Source organism: Tasmannia lanceolata, unplaced genomic scaffold, assembly GCF_043159265.1.
Source record: "Tasmannia lanceolata isolate RefF3 unplaced genomic scaffold, GAP_Taslan_0.1 ptg000006l, whole genome shotgun sequence".
NCBI classification, from domain to species: domain Eukaryota; kingdom Viridiplantae; phylum Streptophyta; class Magnoliopsida; order Canellales; family Winteraceae; genus Tasmannia; species Tasmannia lanceolata.
Window position 1 is genome coordinate 32,127,771 of NW_027518683.1, and position 18,472 is coordinate 32,146,242.

At 43.0% G+C, this 18,472-nt stretch overlaps 2 protein-coding genes and 1 long non-coding RNA gene across 3 annotated transcripts; 2 read left to right on the forward strand and 1 right to left on the reverse strand.

The window, feature by feature from the left end:
- Nucleotides 1–1,943: 1,943 nt before the first annotated feature.
- LOC143880235 (uncharacterized) lies at nucleotides 1,944–6,647 on the reverse strand. The gene is made up of 2 exons (XR_013251597.1): nucleotides 5,871–6,647; nucleotides 1,944–5,654 (listed from the first exon to the last, which is right to left on the reverse strand). It is a non-coding gene; the product is annotated as an uncharacterized LOC143880235 (long non-coding RNA).
- A 10,562-nt stretch (nucleotides 6,648–17,209) lies between these two features.
- Nucleotides 17,210–17,911, forward strand: LOC143878928 (uncharacterized). The gene is made up of 2 exons (XM_077381145.1): nucleotides 17,210–17,515; nucleotides 17,558–17,911. The coding sequence occupies exons 1-2, from the start codon at nucleotides 17,210–17,212 to the stop codon at nucleotides 17,909–17,911; spliced, it is 660 nt and encodes a 219-aa protein (XP_077237260.1).
- Nucleotides 17,912–17,959: 48 nt separating this feature from the next.
- On the forward strand, nucleotides 17,960–18,268 carry LOC143878929 (uncharacterized). The gene has a single exon (XM_077381146.1). The coding sequence runs from the start codon at nucleotides 17,960–17,962 to the stop codon at nucleotides 18,266–18,268; it is 309 nt and encodes a 102-aa protein (XP_077237261.1).
- Nucleotides 18,269–18,472: the final 204 nt, after the last annotated feature.

Genomic DNA, 18,472 nt, shown 5'->3' on the forward strand with positions numbered 1-18,472 from the left:
CTTCTGAATTTTTCTGAGCTGATCTTCTTTGAAATGAAGTTGTTTGACTAAATTCTCGAGCTCTTTCAGGTATAATTGCAGGGAGCTGCCTAGGCCTGGCCTCCTTCACCAAGACCATCATTTGGACATAGGAACGACAATTGACTCTTTCTAAAGAGAAAACTTAGATGAAAGGCACTACTCAAAGGATTGAGCAGCCCTGAAGGAGTGAACTTAGAATAATAAAGATTGACTGACTATACTGACAAACATAGTGATGCTTCTGACTTAGTTAATGTTTTGTTTGGTAAGTCTATCCTTTCAAGGAATAGTTTTTCAATTGGTAAACACCGGACTTCTTCCTCGAAACAGTAATGCCTCAAGAATTTAATTACGACCCCTAAGATTGCTTAGCTTCAATGCCCCCAGTTTTGAGGATATCACTTGAATTTGCTTGAACTACAGTTGATCTTCAGTCTTGATACCGGCTGTTGCCTTCTTATACTGATTCTCTTACCGTGACCAAGTCACCTCTTCAGGGTTTTTAACTTGGCGGACCGCGCTAGCCTTAACTTTTGCCTGAACCACCTTTCTAGGTTTTCGATCCAGCAGGCTATCCCCTTAGCTTTTGCCTAAGCCGCCCTTTCGGGTTTTCAACTTAGCAGGGGAATGATCTTAAATTTTGCCTAGACCGCCCTTTCAGGTTTTCAGTCTAGCAGATCTTCAAACTCCGTTATTTTTCTTATTCATCATCATTTCATTTTTTTATTGTATCTCAGGACCTAGCTCATTAGTTCTGAACACCAGAAGGACTTTTATAGGTAGGATAGGGCTTTTCAAAGAATGGCTTAAGGCTCAACAAAGATTTCGACCGAACCTGTGAACAGGTCGCCTACATATCCCAAGGTAGGAATCAGGTCGTGTGTAGTTCAGGGCGAATGCCCCTAGTTTGAAGATAAATTGTTTGATTTTTTTTTCCTTTTTTCTTTTCTTTCTGGAACAATTAACTTCTCTTCTTTTGGAACTTGTCCCTCTCTTTTTTTTTTGAAAGGATTGAATTTCTTTTCCTTTTTGAATCGACCGAACTCGGTTCAACCGAGTTGCCTACGTACCCCAGTATAGGGATCAGGTCTCGCGTAGTTCGGGGGAATGCCCCAAGTTTGATGGGTTTTCAAGAAAATTTGATTTAGGCTCGAAGGGTTTGCAAATCGGTATTCTTTTGACATTGGGTTTTGATTTTGGGATTTAATCGGCCAAAGGAGGCCTTTCGATGTTCAGATTGGGAATCGATCTAGGTTACTAGAGTCCCTCTGGTACTGATTATATTTTTTTTCTCTTTTGTTTTTTTTTTTTTTTTCGCGGAGTTTGACGGCATTTCCAGGTAAGAGATAATGGATCTTCTTCTTTCAAGATTCTAATACGTGCTTTTGACTTTCATAGAGCGAAACTTGTTCTTTGACATCCTCCATCTATGGATTCGTACTCTCGATATCTGATGATCACTTTTCATTGTTTGCTTTTGAACTTTTCATCTTGAATTTGTTGGCTTTATGAATTTGAGAACCAAGGTCATTGATTGGAAATATGAAAGTTGTTTCCACTCTATGCCCCTTGTATAGCATATATCTTCTCACTTTCTTCATTTTCTTTGAGCTTTCCATCTATGTCTTGCCCCTGGTATCGGTTGTAGCTTTTCTAGACAATCTTCTTATTCTTGAAATAATTTTATCAATTCTTCACACTCTTTAGAGGGTAATGTATTTTCAATCGGCATTCACTGAATCAAAGTTTCAGTGCCAGTGTTTATCATTTCAATTTCATCTTTGAAAGGTTGGGATTGGCGCTCCTCCTCTCGTTCAAGTAATTGCTGTGACTCAAGTGGAGTTTCGTCAATTTTGTCCTCATTTGAGGAGGGAGTCTTATTTTAAGATCAGAAGCACACTTAAGAACAGACACAAGTGAACTTTTTGGAACTGACTGAAATTTTATTTAAAGAAAAGCTATTACATCAGACGACCTATCCTGAACATGCTCACGATTCACAACTCTAAATAAGAAAGAGAAACAGAAGATAACTTGCCTGGACTAGGCATTGACCTTTAACTGTAAGACCGGACTCAACAATTATACTGACCATGATGACTGACTCAACATAAAATAGTAAGTGACTAAAACTTTAACTGCTGCAACTGTTTGGCGTTGAAGGCTCGGCGAAGGCTGGTTCGTTCTGAACATCATCATGGCTGATACTTTCAATTTTGGACAATGATGACTGATTCGCATAGGGAAATGCCCCTAGCTCAATGATTCTGAGAGTGAACTCTGAAGGACTTAGCAAAATAATCTTGAAAAAGGTAGCCCCTAGAGGAGGAACAGACCAGGGGTACAAGCAAGATTGGATTATCTGGACCAGGCATGATCAGATCATGAGAACGCATAATCGAAAGATTGTGAGATTCTGCATCTGCCAGTTAGGGGATGGCATGAAGATACGATCGAATCGTATGACAGAAGAACGAAAGACGCACGATCAAAAGATTAGATGAGATAGCATAAGATTGCTTTCAACGGATAGATCATGAATGACTAATCCTATGAGATCTTTGAAAATTATGGGATTTATATCCTAACCCAAAGGGAATTTTTTTTTTTTTTTTTTTTTTTCACATTTTATCAGTGTTACCTGAAGGCATCAACCCTAATCCTAATCTATCGGAGTGGAGAGAGAATCTCGACTCATGACTTTGTTCGTGTATATAAGGACCGATCGTGACCATTGGAAGATGGACCACGGCCTAATCTAGACACCAATGGGTAGGATATCCTAAACTAGGCTCACACACGTGATGCACATGTGTTCGTATACTACATGCATGTGTGGGTTAATCTAGGGGTAAGGCCAAGAGTTCCCTTAGCGCGAATCCCTGCTCGATATACTGTACCAGTGTCCGGCGTATCAGTACGTGAACAAGAGATCCGTTTACGTACCATAAAGGTACCAGGCTAAGGGTGGAATGCTTCTCTAGCACAGAGGCACCAGGTGATGAAATCCTAGTCAACCATGCTAGATATCACTCCGGGTTCCTAAAATAGGACGTGTGTGCACGTGAGATGCAAGGGTTTAGATGCAAGTGATGTAGGTGTGTGCAATATGTTTGCGCAATCTATGATGCCTTCAGGTTTTGTTAGATTAAGTTCAAGTAAAATGTGATGAGAAAATAAAACAAGACAAACTAATCTAACAAGTATAGAGTTTTTATGAGCCAGTTAAATTAAATTCAAATGAATTATCTTTTGAAATTTTAATGAAGTTAGGTGATCCCCAGCAGAGTCGCCAGACTGTGGTACCCTGATCCCGCGAGAGGGGCGTGGGGCGCGAGCCGCCGCTCTCTCTCTCTTGGTCTCTCGTATCCACGCGATTGGCGTGTGCATTTTAATATTGATTTGAATTAATCTTTCCTGTGAACTTGGGATCACTAAGGCAATCCGAATTCCACACGAAAGAGACTGACAGAGTCGCCACCTAGATGTGGGATCTAGGACCCGTAATTAACCAGAAATCTAGACTCGCTACCTGGTTACGAGAATGGAAGGTATGGGGAGTTATCCGCCACATGCACCATTCCTGCCCGATAATCGGTCTTCGATTCCAAAAGCTAATTCTTTTAAATTTATTTTAAATGGCTCATTCAACTCTATGTTAATGTGCGAACTAAGTGACATGCATCCTATGATCTAATTTTAATGTGAATCCTAGATGTGTATCTTGATTTATTAATTTGTCTGGATTCATTCTAAGTGAAAGTTCTCCTAGAATTCTAATTTCATGGAAAATCCTAAGTGATTTGATTAAGCATTTACAAGAAAATTAATATACAAAACACCACAATTTGTTTGTGGTGCCGACTCGCGGGTGGTATGCCATCAGACATCCAAGCTGCCTACGTACCCAAGCCTTACTGGGATCAGAGTCGACGTAGTTCGGTGCACCTAAGCTAAGTTACATATGCCTAACTCAACTAAGACACCGACCTAGACGGGATTGACTGTTTCAACAGTTTTAAGAGAAGTTATTTAATTCAAGTTGAGGATTTTATTATCTTAGGATTTCATCGAAGATGCTATATGATTCTTATCTAAATGCAAGTTGTCCCTTAGACTAATGCAGGTTAGCCTACATCCTAGTTTACTAGGCTTGTCCTATGGAAAAGATCGGGTGACTAGTGTAACTAAACCTATGGCACGGTTGCTATACATAGCAAACGTCCGTGATGAGGCTGGACTCCTGACTCTAGGACTCCCTAAAACCTAAGACTCCCTAAAACTTAGGACACGACACGACACCGGTGTTCCTAAATTGGGCTCTAAGGGTCCTTACGACGGAAACCGTAATCCAACGGTTCCGAGAGACACGAGGTGAATCGATTTCAGCTCTTGAGGTTAGTGAAAAAAGGGATGGAAGAGATGATGAAATAGTGTGAGGGAATGAGAAAGATAGAGAAAGGTGCGACTGAACTTGGGAGTACCAAATTGCCTACGTACCCCGCGATGGGGATCAAGCCACACGTAGTTCCGCTGGGGAGGTTGCTTGGATTTTGGAAAACAGGATTGGTATTTGGATCAGGAATCGGGTTTGTATTTGAGCATTGGACTTGAGATTCAGAAACATTGATTTAGCAATGGGATTTTGGAATTGGGAATTTGCATCAAAGAATTGAGCATACAGGAATCATCAAGGGTTTGAATTTTGGGAATTCAAAATGGGCGGGCTTATGAGATTCGGCCAAATGGATTCAAACATGCGACTCAGATTGTGTTGGGATATGACTTGGTTAGGCAAAAGGGAGGAAGTTCTATTAGGTGTAAAAGGGCATTAGTAGAATAGGGGAATGACTCGGTTGTGACATGGAAGGCCGCAACTTGGTCGAATGCGACTCGGTTGCATTGGGATGGGTTGATTAAGGAATTGGATTGAGTCAACTAAGGGGAGAGTCCAATTAGTTAAAGAGGTTGAGCATACTCGACTAGAGAGTTGGGTCAACTCGACTAGGGAGGTTGGCTAGAGTTGACTCAGTTGAGCTGGGTTGGGATCCCACTTGGTTGGATTGTATTGGGGCGATTTGACTTAAGCTGCAGGTGGCCTGGCTGGGTTAGATTTAATGTAACCAAATTTATGGATAAATGGTGTGCCTCAGTGAGTGGACAAAGGTATGGCTTGGGTTGATGTGTGGCTATGGTTATAGGGTTTAAGGCTTATGGGTATGGGGTTTAGTGAGTCGGGTCTAAGTTAGGAGCAAACCCGAGACTAGCCATGGTCTAACCAGGAGGAAGCAGGGTACAAACCAGGGTGCGGACCAGGGTGCACCAGGGTGCGAACCAGCAGGGAACCAGGGTGCGAACCAGCAGGGGAACCAGGGTGCAACCAGCATCGAACCTGGGTGCAACCAGCAGCGAACCTGGGTGCAACCAGGGTCTAACCAGAGGCTAACCAGGGGGAACCAGGGTGTGAACCAGGGTGCGAACCAGCAGGGAACCAGGGGCTGGCCAGGGTGCGAACCAGGGTGCGAATTAGTAGGGAACCAGGGTGCGAACCAGCAGGGAACCAGGGTGCAACCAGCATCGAACCTGGGTGCAACCAGCAACGAACCTGGGTGCAACCAGGGTCTAACCAGAGGCTAACCAGGGGGAACCAGGGTGTGAACCATTAGGGAAAAATAAAAATGAAGATAAGATGGGTTAAGAGAAGAGGGAAACATGTATAACTTCAAAGTCTACCATCAAGAAGAATATGATTAAGGATTGATCCTAGATGCTTCCTAACATGGTTTTTCTTTTAAAGTAAAAGATATGCATGAAAGCAGACCCTACATAGAATTGAAATAAATGCCTACCTCTTTGAAAATCCACTTTGTGTTTGATTTTTCTTTGATGTTAATTCCTTGAAGATGATTCCTTGCTTGATAATGACTGCTTTTGATATATATCACCCAACGTATAAAATCACCCGATCCGGCAAGGATGGCCGAACCCTTGAAGAGATGAGGGAGAGGGATGAATTTTCTAAGAGAGGGGTTCCTTTTCTTCTTCTCTTGGATGGTGGGATGAGAGGGTATTTATAGGAGAATGGGATAGGAGGTTAGGTGAGGTTAGGTGAGGTTAGGTAAGGTTATGTGAGGTTAGGTAAGGTTAGGTGAGGTTAGGTGAGGTTAGGTGAGGTTTGAATGGTTAGGATGAGAGGAGAGGTTAGGTGAGGTTAGGTGAGGTTTGGATGGTTAGGATGAGAGGAGAGGTTAGGTGGTTTTGGATGGTTAGACCCAGGTCAAGATCTGCCATTGATCTAACGATTTACGGAAATCGGGTCTCGGAATGGAATCAGGGTCCGGGCTATGAAGTGACCCTAGCTTATTTTGTCCCGATTATTGATCCGTAATGTCAGATCAAGATATTAATGACCTAAAACATATAAATCAATGATAGAGGGGGTTCTCACATGGATTTAACACACTAAATTCACCAATCAGGGTATTTTTCAATTTTTCGGATCTAATCATCTCACCAGGTACATCTCTTTATCATTTTGTTTTTTTCAAAAAATTTGAGGATGCATACTTTACCAATGAAATTCTACGGATCAATATATTAGGTTATTGTTGGTTAAAGTAAAGCAAAATGTGGGTGTCTACATAAATTTGCCGCCTTTGCATTCAAATTTAAGAAAAGCATATTTGGGTAAGACTTGCACATCTCCTGTGACAATCAAAATGGACTTAAACTCGACCCAAGAAGAAGAGTTAATTAATTTTTTAAAAGAAAATAAGGACTCTACTTGGAAGGACAAGTTTCATTTACTCAGATTGAAGTCCTTTGTTGAGTTACCAAGATCTAATTTAGAAGAGGTCATGGATCTTCATGAGCCTCTTTATTCAAATCTCTCTTAAAAGAACAAGGTACGCCCCTCTCTTCTCTTTATTGTCCTTGTTTCTATTTTTGCATGCATTGAGGACACTGCATGATTCAAGTATGGGGGGGTAGCTTTTAGAAACTTTCTTTTCTAATCTTTTCTATAGTTAAAGTTAGAAAATTTCCTTTCTTTTTATTTTTGGTAATTTTTCGCAAATTAGAAAGAACTTGGTATTCTTAGAAAGAAAGTTGTTCTCTTATTTTAAGAAATAAAGTTAGTGGATATTTTAATTTTGGAATTTGAAAAATTAGAAAGAATACTTTCCTTTCTTAGTTTTGTTTTCTTTTGGAATCTTTCTTTTAAAAGGATTTGAATAAGAAATAGAAATAGAAACTTGCTTTTTATATGGTATGGATAAAAAGGAAAGAAAGGTTGAAACAAAAGAAAGAAAGAATGATTTGTTAGAAAGTTTGCGTCTTGATTATAGTTTTGATTTGTAGCCTTTTTGACTTGAGCTATTAAGTCTGAAGGGTTTTTATGCCTAGTTCCTTAAAGCCAACTGGCTTGAGAGCAACTGACTGAAAACTCCATACATGGGTCAATTAGAAAGCTTAATGAATCAAAGCATTGCACGTAATCAAAAGTAAAGCTTGAACTCATATGCATCAATGTCTATGACATATGCAAATCAAAGATTAGTCGGACACTGCTTAGTAGCCTGGGTGTCTGGTGCATGCCCTGCATGTCATTCACGCCAAAAGCAGTAGAGGATTACAAAAAAAAAAATGAGTTCTATTCTTAGAAACTATGGGAAAAGTTGAAAGTATGGTGAACCATATAAATTTGTAAGTTTTCTACGAAGTTTCAGAATCAAATTTCTTTTATGGTACGATTACATTAGAGGCAAGTTTAAGCGAGCAAAGTATGACAAATTCAAAAGAGGATTCCTTGATTAAAATATTTTTCTAATTTTTTCAACTTGGGATAGGATGCAAAGTTTAAGTATGGGGGTATTCTTGTTCTTCTATTTTGAGTAATTTATCAAACAAATAAAAAGGATTAGAAATTTTTGGCTTTATTCTATAGTGAGATTTAAAAAGAAAAGTTTATTTTTAGAATTTTGTGTGTATATTCACTGCAAACACTCACGAGACACAACTCGTCCACTAGGGTAACCTGGGGGTTTAAAGGCTTGTTGCACGCGCTAAGTGCAATCGTGATTCCTACGAAAGTGAGTTAGGATTTTATTTTTATTTAGTTTTTGTGTTTGTTTTAGTTTTTCTTTTTGTTTGCTTGAGGACAAGCAAAACTTAAGTATGGGGGAATCTGATGAGCACATTTATGTGTGAATTGTAGGTGTAAAAAGCATGCATATTTGATAATTAAAGCGGTGCTACTAATGTATTTTGTGTGTTTCTGGTGTTGCAGGGTTATTTATGGATTTTCACGGAAAATAGAGCTAAGGAGATGAAATTCCTAAGGAAAACAATCAATTTTCAAGAAAATCTAAAATTTCAAGATACTTTGGTGGCCGAGTTCAAGATGCTCTAACTGGGTTGAATTTAACGGTTCAGATTACCTTATTGGAGTTATTTAAGGGAAGCAATCAAGTTACATGGTGGACCATTAAATTGGATGGCTCGGATCAGCTATGGAAATGATTTAGAGGGTGCACTTGATTACCATCACGGCCCATTAAATGAATAGTTTAGATCATCCAATAGAAATGGTTTGGGAAAAGTCCGTCAAAGCTCATAGTCTAGATGGTTTGGATTAGCGAACAAGTGGCCCCTAAAAGTAGTTTTTATCACTAATATTTGGATGGTCTAGATTGTTCTTTGGAATTATTCAAAAGGCACAATCCTATTTACCTTGCAGCCAACAAATTGGACGGTTGGATTGTCCTATGAAAACCAATTTAGGGGGTTTTAAATAAATGGACGGTCACATCATCATATGGAAGTTGCTTATGGGATTTTTGGACATATATATGATGGAGGGGCAGTTTTGCCATTTAGAGAATAACCAAATATCTTAAATAGGAATTGCACTAAGAAAGAGATGGTTCGAATTTGAAGAAATATCCGTATATGTATTGGGGCCTACTTTCTCAACTCACATATTATATTTAAAGAAGGTTCTTTGTGGCAGTAGATGGAAAGGGCAACTAAATTTTCCATTGGATTCTTATATGAGTACATGCATGCACGTACAGTTCTATTGAGATGGGATTTTCGAAAGCACATGCAAAGGGGGCGTAAATATCAGTTTCCTTATATTCATGGTGGGCCCCACGTTATTCTAACGATGTTTGCAAATCCAGCGTGCTCCAAGGCAGAAACTTTTAATATTAGAATGGGGTGCGAGTATAAAATAAACAAGGAGTGTGGATATCATCAACAAGCAGCCCTCAACTTTGGCAATTGCCATATTGTGTTACAACAATAGTGGGACCCATTTACAGTTTGGAAATTACCAAATACATGCAAAACTCTCTACAACCCACGTTTCCTTTTGAAAGAAATAGCAACTTCCTAATTGCTATACATGCATTTGTGGGACCCACTTGAAGATTAAAAATAGCATTCCACGGTTTTGGATTCAAAAATAGCTTGTCTTATATGTTATATAATGCAAATGGGACCCACTTACTAACTTGTTTTACTTGTTTGCACATTTAATATAGGTTGGGCCCACCATGAAGAATGAGAGAAAGTTGCTAAATTCCCACCCATTTCTACGTAAGAGAAGAGGAAAAAGTCAACAAAAATGGCCCAAATTACCAAGACAAGGTACAAAGTTGCTGAAATTATACACACAAGGTGGAAGTTGCTAAAATTTCAAAGATGCCAAGTTATTTTTGTGAACTTCCTTGGGGCTTGTAAATAGAAAGAGATTCCCTCCATATATTGGTGTAAAGAATAAAAAAGAACTCTCCTCTCTATCACCCTTCTCTCTTACATATTCTCCCTATGCCCTCTTGTTAAAAAAGTTCTCTTGCTCTCCCATGCTTTCCTCACTCTATTTTCTCTTTTTCTCTCCACTACTCTCAAGCTCTCTCCCTTAGGTTTTCTTGTTCTTTCTTTTTCTTTTTCTTTTCAACTCTCAATCCAAGGCATCATCATCCACCATTCAAACTCAAGGTGACATTAAAGCTTGAAGGAGGAAGATGCAACCAAAGTTGGAGGAGAAAAAGACTAAGTTCTATTTAATTTTTGTTATTTATTTTAAGTTCAATTTGATGTAATTTTGTTTCAATTCAAGTTAGTGAAGAAGTAATTAGTTTTTGTTTAATTTTCTTTCAAGTTCTATATGGCAATTCTTCTCCCATCTATCTCGTTTATTTTTGTTTTTCTTCCCTTCTTCATGAGTAACTAAATCCTATTTACTTAGGGTTTAGTTGAAACTATGGGGAAGGAGAAATAATTACAATTAAATCAATCTACTCAATTGGAAAAATTGTGTAGGAGTTTGTGTTTGGAAAATCCCAATCATTCATGCCATTGGCTTTCCCCTTTCGTATGAATGATTGTTGATTAACAAATATAAAGTTCTATATAATCAATGTAAATTGGAGAGTGGATTTGATTAATTACTTATAAGGAATGACATCCCTTTGATCTTATTCTTTATTGACTAGTTAATCGAATTTTCAACCCAATTCAAGAGTTGTTTTAATTAATCAATTTTATCCAAACCCATGGTGGATTCTAACCCTAAGTAATCTTTTATATTGAATTAAGGTTTTTATACTATTCCAAATTACTTTTGCAATTTTCCAATTTACTTAAGCCCTTAGAATTTAGTTTTCTAATTAAATTAGATAAGTAGTTAATAGAGACCATTAAAATTTGGTACACTTTGCCTAAATTAGGATTTTAAATAAAAAAGATCTTAGTTAAATTTGATTCTTAGATTGAATAGAATATACGCTTATATATAGTGTTGGCTCCGAGGTCTAAGTCCACGGAAATCCTGAGTCCATTCCAGGCAACATTATATCATAGCTAGTATTCTAATCGGTAAAAGAATAGGATTGATAACTAGATTTCTCTTCCTTGAGTTCGACCCGTATTTACACGATCCGTGCACTTGCGGTTATTTAATTTCTCAATCATACACCTTTACAAAGACTCTCCTTCTCCGCCGAGTTCTAAGCGGTTGCTCTCTAGGGAATTAAAAACGGAATGCCCTAGCCACCTATACAAGATATGAAGATTGAATAGCTTGGCTTCTTCTTGAAAGCTTGATGCTCTTTGTAGATCCTTGATTGCTCTTCAATGATGGTTGCAAGTGAAAGCTCTAAAATCCCAACTCAAATAGATTTGCAAGTTGCAAGGCAAGTTTGGGAAAAAACAAAATCTCAAGCAATAATAGGTTGCAAGTTTTCTTTGATGCTCAAAGATGTTTTCCAATAATCAAGAGAGTAAGAAAAACTTCTCTACATATTGTATTTATAGCCTCTCCAAAGAATATGACCGTTTGGGGGTGGAAATATCAAAATACAAAAATTAATTCAAATCCCAACGGCTATATTCTGAGCTGTCGCAGGGTTCTCGGAGTTCCGAGAAATATTCTCGGAGTTCCGAGACAACGGCCAGAAGAAATAAAATTTCTACTGGACCATTTCTCGGAGTTCCGAGAAAATGTCCAGACGCTACTGGACCTTTTCTCGGAGTTCCGAGGGAACTCTCGGAGTTCCGAGCTCGGAGCTCCGAGAAAAATCTCGGAGTTCCGAGAAGCCTAAAAATCTGCAGTTTTTGATTTTTATTGCTTGTTTGATTTTTAGCTTTTGGAACTCAACTCCTATGATTATTTTGGAATGTTTATGAGGGTCCCAACATGTTGGTCCACCACATAACCATTCACTAATCCATTTTAAGTTCTTAAGTGTTCTTTGAAAAACAATTTGAAAACACTTTGAAAACGTTTTGCCTTGACTTGAAAATCTAAAGAGAAAGGATGTACAATGATACCTATGCAATCTTCGATCCCTCTTTAGCTTTGGTCTTCAAATGATCTTCCATCTTTGGATGCTTGCTTGAGTGATGATGTGAGCTACACTTAGCTCCTTTGGCTCTTGTTTGGTACACCTTTAAGCATGACCTAGTTGAGTGTTGGTTTCTTCAACGATCAATCCTATCTTAAACACAACATTTCAAAGCAAATTGATTAGTATTCAAAAACACAATCAATTATGTTTAGAATCATCAAAACAAGATAGGAGAGTAGACCCTTGGGCTTACACGTTGGCTAATGTAAATCCAACCCCCGTCCTTATGCCTCTTCAGGTGCGCACACATGCGGAACAACGGTACAAACAAACTTTTTTGAAGCTGGCCCTGGACAAGGTATATAAACCCGATCAGCGTCCTCCATGAGTTCGGCGCGACCTGAGCCGGAGCCAGCCCGTAATATTGAAGGACCGCGACGAAGAATGGGTGCAGAGGGAACCTGAGCCCGGCCCTTAACGACTCGTCGTATATACAGACGTCGGAGCTGTCGTTGCAAGCCCTATCTCCCTCTATCGCGGCCCTCAGCCCAAACCTTTGGGGAATACAGTACCTATCCCCAATGTCCCCCAGCCTGGACTCATCAAGGATATTCTCTTCGTAAAGAGCCTGAACGTTGTATTGGGGATTGGCGTCCATCCGGGCCTTAGCTACGACCTCAACGGCCCGGCCCAGGAGGAATGTTGTGGACGCCTCAGCGGCGTCGCTACCAACGCTCGCCTCTGCTCGGAAGTAACTATCCGTTGGGGGCGGAGTATTATTCAAATCCAAAATCACCTCGTCCCCACTATCTATGACCTCTACGCTAACGTCAGGACTCGCCATATAGGGTCCGGATATTCTGGTCAGAATAGTTTGAGTCCTCTCCGACGAGCTAGATGCCGAATTACTAGAGGACCCGGACTCCCCTGAATCAGACCTAGAACCAGACTCAGAACTTGAAGCAAAACTGGACATAAAGAACACGGAAAGAAATCAAATAGATACACTAAAAGAAGGGTTACCGGCCTGAAAAGAAAGGCTCCTAACTCGCGAACGAACACAACCCGGGGCTATCAAAGCCGAACAGGCAGAGCAAGAAAAAGAAAAGAAAAGAAAAGGGAGAGAGCAAGTGAGAAAGTGAAATGTGAAAAGTGAAAACCTCCTTTTATAGACCTTGGCTTAAGGCGGTTCGCATTAATGAAAGGCACGCGCTTCGAGGGCCCTTACATGGTGCCACGTGTTCCTCATTAATGAAGGGCTCAGGCCCCGAGGCGGAAAACACGCGTTCAATACACAGGCGGAAAACGGTTGGTTATTTAAACTGCTTGAGCGCGGGATACCTTCGGAGTAATTGTGTCCGGTCCAAACCGGACACAAAAATCTGCCCGGCCCAAGCCGGACAGAATATGATGCATTCGCTAAACGACAAAAATCTCCCCGGCCCAAGCCGGGCAGAATATGACGAGTCCGCTAGACGACAAAAATCAGCCCGGCACAAGCCGGACAGAATATGACACGTCCGCTAAACCACAAAAATCTGCCCAGCTCAAGCCGGGCAGAATATGATGCGTCCGCTAAACGACAAAAATCTGCCCGGCCCAAGCCGGACAGAATATGACGCCTTCGCTAACCGACAAAAATCTGCGAGCCCAAAGTGGATTATTGAATTCAATAAACGAACATTGCCTTGGATGACTTTATTGTTGTCTTGCTTAATTCTTTCCAACCATTCATTTGCTCGCAATTGATCAAATGTTCAGGACATCTTATAAGTACGAATTTTAAGCTATTACATCTTTTGGGTGATGTTCACATGATGGAAGGTCAGGATTATGTCGATGTTATGCATGTGGGTCCAATCACAAATGTCATGTTATTGTTTATGGATGGAATAAGGCGTAGTTCCATATAAATTTCTTTTAATATATTTTTGATGTGGCTGCTCTCTCATGCAATAGCCAGGCGTGAAATGCCTTTCTGCGAAAGTCCCTAGCAAATCCCTTGAAAGAAAGAAAGAAAGAAAGAGAAAGGCAAAGCACAAACAACGCCTGGGTGAGAGCCGAGTAGCCATGGAGATCGTCACCAAGGGTCTGCTGAATAGGGACAAGCTCCAGGTTCTAAACGAACCTCCAGTTGCGCCTGACGAGGCCATCTTCTCTTCACTCTATCAGGTATTTTTTTTAACGCTCGGTAATCATTTATTTGCGCTCCCCTGCAGATCAGACTGTATTATAATGACTTTCGGGAGAAGAGCCTGAAGTTTTCTGAGCCAATCACTAAGTCCGAGGAGGAGAGCGGCCTACTGGTGCAGGAGGCAGCTGAGCTCCAAAGGTCCATCGGGAGAGGGACGCGGAGGTACAGCGGCTCAAAGATGATATGGCCGCCCAGAAGCAGAAGGCCGCGAAGCCCTTAATGCACAGAGGGAAAGAGCTAGTGAGAGGCAGACAGCGGCCGTCGAAGAGGCCGTGCAGAAGAAAGGGGACGAACTTATTAGTTTGTCCACTGAATCCTACAAGCTGGGATTCATGGATTGCCTTGAGCAGGTCAAGGGATCCAACCCGGCTGTCACCTTGACGGGCCTTGTCCTCCCCGATCCGCTGGTGGCTGGCGACGACGAGTACGGCACTACCGCTGCCGCAGAGGTCCCGGTGGCACATCTATCACGGGGTCCAGGTCACGGGGTGTCTTGAGCTCCCCATTTTCCCCTCTTGGGCACAGCTTCCTGATTCTTTTTGTATGGCCCTTGGAGGCCCTACTTTTTGTAATGGCCCTTCGAGGCCATACTTTTTCATAAATAGAAGTTACATTTCCCTCTCCACTGTCCACTTATGTCTACCTCTGGCTAATCCTGCTTGATTCTACCACTTTGCCGTCTATTGATAGTATTTTCAGAGGTTCTTTGAATTCCAGGCATGGGGTAGTAGGTGCTCCCCAAGCGTTTTCAGCTTATAACTCCCCGGGCGGATCACCTCTCTCACTCGGTACGGCCCCTCCCAGGTCGGGGAGATTTTTCCGACTTTCTTCGGTTAGGAGATAGTAGCTTCCCTGAGGACTAGATCCCCTGCTCGGAATTCTTTGGGGCATATCTTCAAATCATGATAGTTGGACACCTTCTGCTTATAGGCGGCGACCTTGATTCGGGATTCTTCCCAGGCTTCTTCCAGTAAGTCGAGATTTGCGCGGAGCCCATCTCCATTGAGCTATTCATTGAAGTTGGTGACTCTGGGAGAGGGGGCACCCACGTCGACGGGTATTACGGCCTCCGTCCCAAAGGACAAGTTGAATGGTGATTCCCCCATTAATGTGCGCGGGGTGGTATGATACGCCCATAGGACATGATAAAGTTCATCTGCCCAACGGCCAGCCTTTTCGTCCAGCCTCTTTTTGATCCCCTAAAGCAGGATTCTGTTCGTTACTTCTGTCTGCCCTTTCATCTAAGGGTGCGCCACTGAAGTAAATCTCTGTTCGATCTTCAAGTCAGCGCACAATTTTTGAAAGTTTTGGCAGTCGAACTGTCTGCCGTTGTCCGTTATCAAGACGCGGGGTATCCCGAATCTGCAAACGACCGACTTCCAGAAGAAGGTCTGTACATTTTGCTCTGTTATCTGAGCTAGAGGTTCATCCTCCACGCGCTTGGTAAAATAGTCAATGGCCACTACGACGAACTTGCGTCTTCCAGAGGCTGGTGGAAAGGGGCCCAAGATGTCCATACCCCATACTGTGAAGGGGAGTGGGCTGATGATCGGGGTCATGGATATAGTAGGTTGGTGGATGGTGGGAGAGAACTTTTGGCATCTCTCGCACTTCTTGACCAGGTCCAGAGCGTCTTGCCTTAAGGTTGGCCAGTACAGGCCTCTCAGCAGCACTTTGATTGCCATGGCCTTGCCCCCTAGGTGTTCCCCACAAATCCCTTCGTGCGTCTCTTGTAGGGAATTGCGGTGTTGCCTTGCCGGAGGCACTTTAGGTATTGCAGGGTGTACGCCCTTTTGTACAGGCTCTCACCATCGAGGGAAAATCGGGCTGCTCTCTGTACCACTTTGCGGGCTTCCTTCTTCGCTTCAAGAAGCTTCCCGCTACGTAGGTACTCGATGATTTCGTCCATCCAACACGGCTCGCGCTCGACCTGCATTACCTTGACGGCCTCATTCTCGATACTAGATTTCTGCAGAAATTCCAACATATACTTCCGAGAGTGGTGTAACCGGATGCTGCCAGCTTAGATAGCACATCCGCCTTTGCATTTTTCGTTCTAGGGATCCTGACGACCTCGAAGCCTTTGAACTTACTATCCAACTGCCGGACCTTGGAGAGATATTTAGTCATGCGCTCGTCGTGGGCTTCCTAGACTGCTTGGATCTGGTTCGCAACCAGCTGGGAGTCACAGTACGTCTTTAGTCTCTGGGCACTGGTCTGGACTGCTAGGTTCATTCCGGTGAGGAGGGCCTCATATTCTGCCTCATTGTTGGACGCATGGATTACGAACCTTAGGGCGTAATCTACAGTGAAGTTGTCAGGCCCGGTGAGAATCAAACCGGCTCCGCAGCCACCCTTGTTCGAAGATCCGTCCACGTACACTTCCCAGAGTGGTTCGATGGTCGACGGATCCAGTTCTGCCGGTACGGGGACAATTTCTGTTCTTACTGGTTCAGTCTCGGTTTCTGTTCGGTCCCCAGTTGTAGTTACCTTCTCCACAACCGAGGTTTGGACAGTTTCGGATTCGGTGCTCTGCTGGGGGATAGTGCATTCAGCCATGAAGTCTGCCAGCACTTGAGCTTTTATGGCTGGCCTAGGCAGGTACCGGATATCAAATTCTCTCAGCTCCACGGCCCATTTTACAAGACGCCCCGAGGTGTCCGGTCTGTGGAGAACTTGCTTGGGTGGCTGATCGGTCAGGACCTTTATTGTGTGGGCTTGAAAATATGGCCTCACTTTTCTGGCCGCCATGATCAGGGCGTGCGCCAGTTTCTCAACCCACTGGTACCTGGTCTCAGCATCGTGCAGGACCTTGCTGACATAGTAGATCGGTTTCTGTTGGTTGTGCTCTTCTCGAACTAGCACGGCTGCCAATGCCATGGGGCTTACAGACAGGTACAGGAGCAGCTCCTCCCCCAGCTCTGGCTTTGTCAACACCGGTGGGGAGGACAAGTACTGCTTCAACTCCTCGAAAGCGATCTGGCACTCCTCTGACAAAGCCGTCAAAGGGATCAAGACACCACCTTGGATAGAGGAGTGCCAGATCGTGTTCGAGGAGTTGAAGCAGTACTTGTCCTCCCCACCGCTGTGGACAAAGCCAGAGCCGGGGGAGGAGCTGCTCCTGTACCTGTCCGTAAGCCCCATGGCATTGGCAGCCGTGCTAGTTCAAGAAGAGTATAACCAACAGAAACCGATCTACTATGTCAGCAAGGTCCTGCACGATGCTGAGACCAGGTACCAGCGGGTTGAGAAACTGGCGTACGCCCTGATCATGGCGGCCAGAAAACTGAGGCCATATTTTCAAACCCACACAATAAAGGTCCTGACCAATCAGCCGCTCAGGCAAGTTCTCCACAGACCGGATACCTCGGGGCGTCTTGTGAAATGGGTCGTGAAGCTGAGCGAATTTGATATCCAGTGCCTGCCTAGGTCAGCCATAAATGCTCAAGTGCTGCCAGACTTCATAGCTGAATGCACCATCCCCTAGTAGAGCACCGAATCCGAAACTGTCCAAACCCTGATTGTGGAGAAGGTAACTACAACTGAGGAACGAACAGAAGCCGAGATTGAACCACTAAGAACAGAAATTGTCCCCGTACCGGCAGACCAGGATCCATCGACCATCGAACCACTCTGGGAAGTGTACGTGGACGGATCTTCGAACAAGGGTGGCTGTGGAGCCGGTTTGATTCTCACCGGGCCTGACAAGTTCGATCTGGATTATGCCCTAAGGTTCGGATTCCGTGCGTCCAACAATGAGACAGAATATGAGGCCCTCCTCGCCGAAATGAACCTAGCAGTCCAGACCAGCGCCCAAAGACTGAAAGCGTACTATGAGTCCTAGCTAGTTGCAAACCAGATTCAAGTAGTCTATGAAGCCCGCGACGAGCGCATGATTAAATATCTCTCCAAGGTCCGCCAGTTGGCTAGTAAGTTCAAAGACTTCGAGGTCGTCAGGATCCCTAGAACGAAAAATGCAAAGGCGGATGTGCTATCTAAGCTGGCAGCATCCGGTTACAGCACTCTCAAAAGTATATGTATAGAATTTCTGCAGAAATCTAGTATCGTGAATGAGGCCGTCAAGGTAATGCAGGTCGAGCGCGATCCGTGCTGGATGGACGAAATCATCGAGTACCTACGTAGCAGGAAGGTTCCCGATGCGAAGAAGGAAGCCCGCAAAGTGGTACAGAGAACAACCTGATTTTCTCTCGATGGTGAGAGCCTGTACAAAAGGTCGTACACCCTCCCATACCTAAAGTGCCTCCGGCCAGGCAACGTCGCATACGCCCTACAAGAGACGCACGAAGGGATTTTTGGGGAACACCTAGGGGGCAAGGCCCTGGCAATCAAAGTGCTGCTGAGAGGCCTGTACTGGCCAACCTTAAGGCAAGACGCTCTGGACCTG